Below are 8,238 nucleotides of genomic sequence, written 5' to 3' on the forward strand. Positions count from 1 at the left end.
TGGCTCAGCTGAGCCCGGGAGTCACAAAAGAGGTCATGTGTACTTTGAAAGCTGCACGCAGAAGGTTAAAAAGGGAAGAGGAAGGGCAGAGCAGGTTCACCCAGATTCTGACCCATGGACTCCCATCAGATGGGTCACTCCTCCAATGGGACATTCCTGAGGAGTGTTACCTTACTGGGGCTCAGTCTATAGCCAAGGAAGCGGCAGTGGGAGAAAAGCAGCCTCCCCAAATCTCTCTGAGATAGCACATCAGGCAGTATGTTTAAAGACTGAGGTTGGGAAATTCAAGTTCAAAGAGATCAATAATGTAGCCAGTCTCTCCCATTGAGGAGGTGGCAGAGCCATACTTGTATCCAGTCCTCTGACTTGCAGTCCCCTGCATCTTGCCTCCAGGCCATGCTGCCTCACCCAGAGCAGGCAGAGTGGCAGAGAAACTAGCAAGGGCAAGTCCGGTGACCCGATCCAGAAAAGCTCCTGACAGCTGGTTTTTGAGAAGATGGCGGAAGGGTGGGTCCAGTGTGGGAGTGAATGGACCAAGGAGAAAGACAATTTGGGGATATGGTCTTGTGAAGAGGCCACAGCACAGCAGAGTGGCCGCCCGAGGAGGGCAGCAGAGGCTCTTCTGTCGGTGGTTGGGAAAGTGCCTCTCTAGCTTTCACCTGACAGCAAACAACACTACCGACCTTGAAGCTAGAAGTCCGGTCAGCTTTCCAGTTGAGAGCCAGGGCTTGTCCCACAGTTCCCAGAGAAGGACGCATTGTCCTAGGACCATCTACTTGGACATGACGTATCATGTTAATTACCCTCCCTCTGTTTTCTAGAAGCTTCCTATTTTTAACAGCAGAACCCTACTCTTACAAAGTTTTAGGTTTTGTCTCCCTCCCATGAAAACTGGTGTGCCCCTAGTCCTGCTGGAGGGTGAAATGAGTAGTTAAATTATTGACCATAGATTTAAAAGGTCTTTGCCAGGGAAGGGAAGAAGAAAAGTCTCTGGTACCCTCATTCGTGGAATTAGAACAAACCTGTAGGATTGTGAGGGGCAGCAGAGGCAGTGATGGGGAGCTCCTGAAACTCCCTGAAATAGCAGGGAAGACTTCACATGGGGAGAGAAGGTGCAGACATGCAGGTGGCTCTGGCATTTCGGACAGTACAGCCTCCCTTGTACCCACAGCTCCCGATGCCTCCCTCCGTCTTGATTTGTGCTTCCTGATGTGACTGAATATTTCACTCACCACACCTTGGTTTCTGACTGATCCAGAGCGGCCTCCATTCAGTCTGCAGACAATGTCCCAGAGGGGACAATCTTTCCCCCAAGAAAACCTGACACCTGCTGGTTTGGCCGATACCCCTTCTTCTGATAGCAGGTAATACCAATGCAGAAATAAATATCGCAATATTGTGCTTTAAATTTTCCTGGAAACATACTTCCAGGGATATCCCAGGAGAGGTTAGTCATACCTGAGAGTCCATTCAACACCAGTCAGGAGTTTATTGGCAAACCAAGAAAACACAAGTGATCTCCTGGCCCTCTGAGCCAGGTTTTGCCCCTTTTCTTCACCTGCACCTGCTGTTCTCAGCTAGCAGCAAGCGATCACTGCCAAGTCAGAGGGTCCTGCAGTACACCTGAGAGATCACAATCGGGTCCCACAAGGTGGGGGTCGGTTGTCATGACAACTTTATTGTAGCATCACTTAAGTCATAAACTAAATAAATCTTCAGTCACATCTGTTCAGCATGAGCCATTTTCTATGGAGTCAGGACACAGGAGGAGGGCTTCAGTGACTTGTCTATTTTGTGGGGAAGAGAAAAAGGAAATCAAGTTGAGATCTGTTGCCTTCCTCTGCTGCATGTTTCTGCCATAGAAGTTGCAAACTCTCTCGTGGTGGCTTTATGGGGACTGAACACCGTAGTTTGTTCTCAGGGCAGAAATCAGCTGTCATTACTTGAAAGCCCTTTGGTCAGTCACCTCTCACCAAGCTTTGGTGATTTAATGCCACTGGACCCCTGCAGAGCCCAGGGACATCAAAGCCAGATGGGTCTTTGATTCCAGCTGCCATGTTCCAATTGCTTGAATGTGAGGAAGCAGGCCACGGCTAATACAGGTCACACAACTCTTTGCTCAAACGGAGTAGGGTTGGATTCTCTTGCCTCAATTTCCACCACTCTGTGTGCCTTTCCTGTCGAGTATTTATGCTGACAGTTTTCATCTGCGTGATGGTTTGTCTCCTTCCCACTTTGCATTATAAGTTCTATGAGGCCAGATGCCATTTCTTTTTCTTGCCTTTGTATCCCCAACACCTAGTATGGTCCCCATGCATTGAAAGAAGAGTGAATGTATGACTAAAAACTCCTGGGGAATATGAGAATGGGGTCCTCAATCTATAGCAGAAAATGGGCCCAGAGAAGTGAAAAGTTACCCAAGATCATGCCTTGAAGAAGTGACACTGGTTTTTGCAAAAACCTACAGTATAATTGTGTCTTGAAGGGAGGGGTCTTGGGCACAACTACCTTCCCCATCTCCACCAGTTCCCAAAGCCCTTAGAGGACAAAAGGGAGCCAGGCCTTTGATTTCTTAGGGCTCCTGCTCTGCCATGGGGCCAAAGTATCACAGGGAGAGTATGAGACCTCTCAGACTTAGCTTTGAATTCCAGATTCCTCCAGTTCTACCCCGTGTTTCCGTAGCAGGTGCTTCCAGGTGTGTGTGTGTGTGTGTGTGTGTGTGTGTGCGCACGTGTGTATGTGTGTGGGTGTGTGTGCACGTTTACTCTCATTCTCTGAAGCATTGTTTCCTGCACTTCCAGACTCAGAGGAGGGGGGAACCTGCTCGTAACTATGTATACAGTCCCTCTGTGGCCCGACGTACTTCTGTGACTTCTGAGCATAAAAAAAGAAAAAAAAAAGTCCTACTAGCCAAACAGTGACACTTGTATGTGGTGTTCTTCCTATCCTGTGTCTCCTTGAGAGGTTAGAAGAACCACCACATGGTGGTCTTGAGGATTTTGGTTTCTCTGATGCTGCCCCAAAGGAAAGGTGAACAAAAATAAAAAGAGAGAGAGAGAAAGGGAAGGTGGGCAGATCCACAGAGTCCCTGCTGAACAAAATTCCTATCCTCTGATTAGGAAAGGGGATCCCTAAAGATCAGGTAACTGTGAGGGCCAGGGCTCAGGATGAGCCATGGAGGGAACTTACCAGAGGTGTGGGGATCACAAAAGAAGCTTGACTGGTTTTCTGGCTTCTAGTGAGGATTCTACCTGTAATACCCAAGGGCAAAAGGAGGCACAAAGCTTAAGGGCCCTTCCTCTGGTGACCGAAGACCAGAACTGAGGCCTGTGGGCCTGTCGTCTCCATTCCTGAACCTTCTCAAGGAGACTTTTCTATGTCTACTTACCCACAAGCCCCAGAGGTCTTTTGACAGTCCCCACAGATGAACAAAAGTTTCAAGCAAAGAGTAAGTCTACCTCTGGAAGGTTGTGTGCTGGGGAGGCAGGTGACCTTCCACACACTGGGACTTAACAGTGTGGTTGTCTCAAGGCCTCCCTGCTCCCGAGTCTAAGTGGTCCCACTTACCACGGCTGCCATACCCTCTCTGTCACCTCTCATGGGGCCTTAGTCACCATGAAGCAGAATCTCCCCCAGCCCATGGCTGGTTGCATTGACCTCCATGGGTCCAGGGAACAGGAAGAGGGTCACACTCACTCATTTGAAAGCTACTCCTTGGCCCCTTTCATTTTGCTTAATCCCCACCCCCCAGTGACTACTTACCCCTTCTACTCCTTTGGCTTCTCCTTCTTTTGGACAAATGACTGATTATAAAGATGGACCCCAAGCCCGTGATCAGTATGCAGACGATGAGAATGGACATCCTGGAAGGAGTCACAGACCGACAGAATTCATGTCGCTCCAATTCGGTTCTCTGCCCAGGATCCACTTTCCTGGGATCTGCTCCATCCCCCGCCCCTACCCAGTTCCAGGAGCTCTGCCACGTGTCCCTTCAGAGTGCTCCTGTCCCCCAGCCCAAGCCTGATCGGACCTGGACTGGTGGGCAGACCGAGCGGGTCTGGCCCCTCCCTCAGAGACTAACAGACTTGAAGCAGGCAGAGCCAAGACTGGCTGGTCTCTTGAGCAGGGGAGACATAAGCTCAGGAGCTAGAAACGGCCAAAATGAAACAGAAAAGGGCAGTGCAGAGAGAGAGGTGGCAAGCACACGTGAGAGCAGCAGATCAGAGACTAAGAAAAAGTCCCAAAGGCACTCCGGACCACTCCTGAGGGCGCCATGTCCCTCCCTTCACATGTGAGACACTGCTCTCCCCTTAGGACAGATCTTTCTCCACGCTGTGTCACCCTTGCCTGCCTCCCGGCACCTCCATAGCCCATTTGTCCTCACCTGGAGCGATCGGCCTTGCGGACCACTCTGGATGCCTTGCAGCTTCTGGTCTTGTTGCCTGACAGGCCTGCATCAGAAAAAATGTGCTGAGGGTCTAGTGAGCCAGTCCCCAGACCTGCCCTTGCCTTCTGCATCTCTGCGTCTCTGGCTGTCAGAGACTGTGTTCCGAACAGATGCTGGCCCAAGCTGAGGCACCCTAAGAGTAGAGGGAACAAGTAGGGGCTGACATCCAGCACACACTCTGCTCGCCAAGCCATATACCACCGGTCACTGGGCTCCTTGCACCTGGAGATGGGACTCTCTTTGCAGATTTGCACAAAAGCCTTGTGTGGACTAGAAGTGGCCCATGGTTAGAGAGTCCCAGGCTGAAGCCTATGGGAGGGGACACCAGAGGCACAAGAGGGCCAGTCCAACCCTTAAGGAAGGAGCCAATAGATGACATCATTGCCACACTGTGCTCCTGACACCAAAACCCAATGGGAAAAGCTCTGCCATGGCCACCCACTTGCCTTCTCTGGCAAATCTAGTTGGGGGGGTTGTGGGGGCTTAAAGTAAGGAGACATTTAGGTGAGCCTCTTTCATCCCGAGCCTAACTGAACAGTAGAAACACACTAGGTGTGAGGATGTCACCCATTGAATAAGATACTTGTTAGACAAAGGAGTAGTTGCTCACGTATGAGCAAGACCCTCTCTCCAGCACCAGAAGGCTTCCTACAGCTTTCCTTAAGTTCTTGGTTTGTTTTCCTACCGGCATTGTGCTCTGGGCTATGATAGAAAGACCTCCCTCCTAGAAACGGAAAGGACTGAGAAGACACAGAGGGAAAAAAGAGAAAGGCTAGTGCTTTCCTTAAGCTCTTTGCCAAGACAGAGGCTTTCTCATGTAGAAAAGAGACTTTGAACAACTGACAGAAGAATTTTGGTGAGCATCTGGAGAACTCAGCCCTGGCCCAAAAGACTGGTTGACTGGCCTGGACAGACCTTCCTCTACATGCCCCAGTCCAACCTTCACCCACCCAGCAGCCTCCATGTAAACTGTACTCCTGACCGGTTTGGCCGTGATCTTCATCCCCGTTTCTGAGGGGGCTCATCCGGGTTCCTGGGTCATCTTTCATAGCCTCACTTGCCTCTCAAGAAATGGAGTGTCAAGATTCTAGACCTACAAGGCTGGCTATGAAGCACAGATGTGTAATATCAACCTTTGAGCCTTCCCTGGCCAGCAGCACAAAGCCCTTCCAATTATTAGCTGCCATGAGCCTCTCCCAAATCCCATGAGCCAGATCGCTGTCAGGAAAGAGAGCTTCCAAGAGGACCCCAGAGCCCACACACCCTACTCTTCCCTGAATTCCAAGCTAATCCCCAACAATCAGCAACCACCCAACTTCAGAAGGAAGGAGAAACGAGGTTACTCCCAAAGAAACTAGGGGGAGCCTGACTTGGTTCTCCCCGGCCTCAGCGAGTAGTTACCACATGTAACGCACACGCACGACTGTGGGTTACCCCTGACTGGACTCCTGACAGGCTCCATACCTTTCCCAGACCAGAGATCATGGGCCAGGCCTCCCGTGCTGTCAGTCACCACCAGCTCGGTAGAATCCATGTCGTCCCTGGCAAAGGCCCGCTGGATGCCGCACCAGTACCAGCCCGCGTCCTCCTTGGTCAGGCAGGACACAGTGATGATGAGCTGGCTTCCCGTGTCTCTCAGGGCCACGCGGTCCGTCCTGTTGGGCGTGAAGGCGATGATGGTGCAGTAGTCCCGGAAGTAGCCTCGGCACCAATATTTGGGGTGGTCCTTATAGTGGGCATTGTAGCTGCAGGTGGCAGAAGTTGTGTCCAGCGCAAAGCTCTCCTTGACCTTTTCATCCATGACCATAGCCTCTGTGAAAACACACAAGGGCAAGCGTGTGCCCGTGCATGCACACGCACATACACGTATCAATGTTCCTTTAAACATGTTGCCGCCCCTGCTGTCCCCCAGAAAAATCAGTTAAAGCACAAAAGCTGATTTTTTTTTTTCTGCCTGTTTTGGGTTAGTGACTATGAGGGGCCAAATAGGGTCCCCCTAAAATTCGTATGTTGAGGTGTTAGCTTCCTGCACCTCAGAATATGACTGTATTTGGGGATTGAGCCTTTTAAGAGGTAATTGAGTTACAGTGGGGTCGTTAGAAAGGGCCTAAGGCCACCTGCCTGGTGTCCTTATGAGAAAGGAGCTTAGGATACACACAACAGGCCGAGGGACAGTCATGTGGGACACAACAAGAAAGCCAAGGAGAGCAGCCTCAGAAGAGGCCAGACCTGCCTTCACCTTGATCTCGGACTTCCAGCCTCCGGAAATGGGAAGAAATCAATCTCTGTCGTTCAAGTCAGCCAGTCTGAAGTGCTGGCTCCGGCAAGCCTGACGGCTACTACCACAACCCTAGGCAAGTCTTGTGGCCTGGCCCGAGGTGTCCCCCTCTACACGGATATAGGCAGACTCTCACCACTGCCTGACAGGGGGCTTGAAGAACCCGAGGCTCACTGTGAGCACATCCTGTGCCCCTAGCTCCCTACCCAGCTGAGGCCCCCTCAAAACCTGAGAAGGTTTGGAGGCTTTTGCCGGCCGCACAGGGCTGAGAACAGAGGGAGTCAGGTTCTGGTCTTAGGAGCTCAAAACTTTCCATTTCCTCTGTGCAAGGCCTACAGAGGCAGCACCGTCATCTTAGGATGTTGTGTAGTGAGGAAGTCATGCACACCACATCCCCCTTGACCATGGCTGGGGAAGTATCTGAACAAGCAGCAGAGATGGGCAGCAGGGCCCCCTGTCTCTCAGCCTTCCAGAGATGGGCTAGGTCCCCACAAGCACTGCCTGGGACCTGCCTGCATGGCAGGTTCACGTCCCCCATATGAATTGATATTTTATTCTCCTATCCACCCCACAAAGTAGATGGGGTGATGCTCACTCTACAGGCCTGGGTGGGGACCCAAGAAGAGGCACAGCAGCTGTCAAGGTCACCAGGTCAGTCCCCGGGGTCTCACCTCTAGGCTCGGGCACAGGCAGACAGCAGAAAGTCCCGGCCTTATCCATCTGCACAAACACTCTTTGGCGAAGGGGAAGGGACAGGGAAAGGGAACTTAACACTGAGAGAATACGGAGCCCACATTTTAGCTGAGGTTTTCAAATTTCTTGCAACCCTCCTTTTAAAAAAATTTTTCCCTCCCCTCATTACCCTCCTATCAGAGCTAAGAACAAGGATGAATTTGAACAGGATCTCTTTTCTCCTCCTGTTATTTTCCTATCCCATTCCTGCTGGGGTTCGAGCTACTGAGCCAGCACTCCAAGTAGGAGAGGAGAAGGAAAGGCAAGGAAATGCAAGGTGTTTGGGAAGTTTGGAGGCTAGAGATGTTCCTTCCCCTGTCTTACCTGAAAAGACAGTCAAGATGAGCAGAATGAAGAACCCCATGACTGGAAGGAAGTGAACAGCCTTCAACTAGAATGATAAACCATTCCCAGGGGTCTCAGGAATCCTGGATCTGATTAAGGGAAATTGAGATCTTTGAGCTTCAAGTGGTTTTATCCTGCTTGAAGAGACCAGGCCAAAGGAAACAACCAGTCAATCCAAGCAGTGCTGCAATGTATAGCTATCCAAGTTGTGCACTGCACAAGCATACCTCATCAGAGGGAAGCCTTTTGTGGAAATAAACTTATTTATATAATAATATAGGCAACAGAAAAAATTGTGGGCCTGGCACTCCCAAAATAGCAGTGGAGATTCCCCTTCTGGATAAATGCACCCTGGTGCAACAAAGCCTTGTACCCATTTGGAAGAGCACAAGCACACTCATCAGTATTTACACACATCCAGGTGTGCAACTGTGCC

General features: G+C 50.8%; 1 protein-coding gene across 1 annotated transcript; it reads right to left on the minus strand.

The window, feature by feature from the left end:
• Positions 1–1,482: 1,482 nt before the first annotated feature.
• Positions 1,483–7,463, minus strand: TMIGD3 (transmembrane and immunoglobulin domain containing 3). Its single transcript, XM_059374287.1, has 6 exons — positions 7,397–7,463; positions 5,912–6,259; positions 4,385–4,451; positions 3,763–3,863; positions 3,190–3,251; positions 1,483–1,787 (listed from the first exon to the last, which is right to left on the minus strand). Exons 1-6 carry the CDS (start codon positions 7,443–7,445, stop codon positions 1,776–1,778), a joined length of 639 nt encoding a protein of 212 aa, XP_059230270.1. The 5' UTR covers positions 7,446–7,463; the 3' UTR covers positions 1,483–1,775.
• Positions 7,464–8,238: the final 775 nt, after the last annotated feature.

This window comes from Mustela nigripes, chromosome 14 (assembly GCF_022355385.1).
Source record: "Mustela nigripes isolate SB6536 chromosome 14, MUSNIG.SB6536, whole genome shotgun sequence".
NCBI classification, from domain to species: Eukaryota; Metazoa; Chordata; class Mammalia; order Carnivora; family Mustelidae; genus Mustela; species Mustela nigripes.

Coding starts and splice junctions, on each gene's coding strand:
- TMIGD3 (XM_059374287.1), bottom strand. CDS start 7,445: ATGGATAAGGCCGGGACTTTCTGCTGTCTGCCTGTGCCCGAGCCTAGA. Junction 4,452..5,911: donor TGATCTCTGGTCTGGGAAAG/GTATGGAGCCTG, acceptor TTTCTGATGCAG/GCCTGTCAGGCAACAAGACC. Junction 3,864..4,384: donor CGCAAGGCCGATCGCTCCAG/GTGAGGACAAAT, acceptor GACTCCTTCCAG/GATGTCCATTCTCATCGTCT.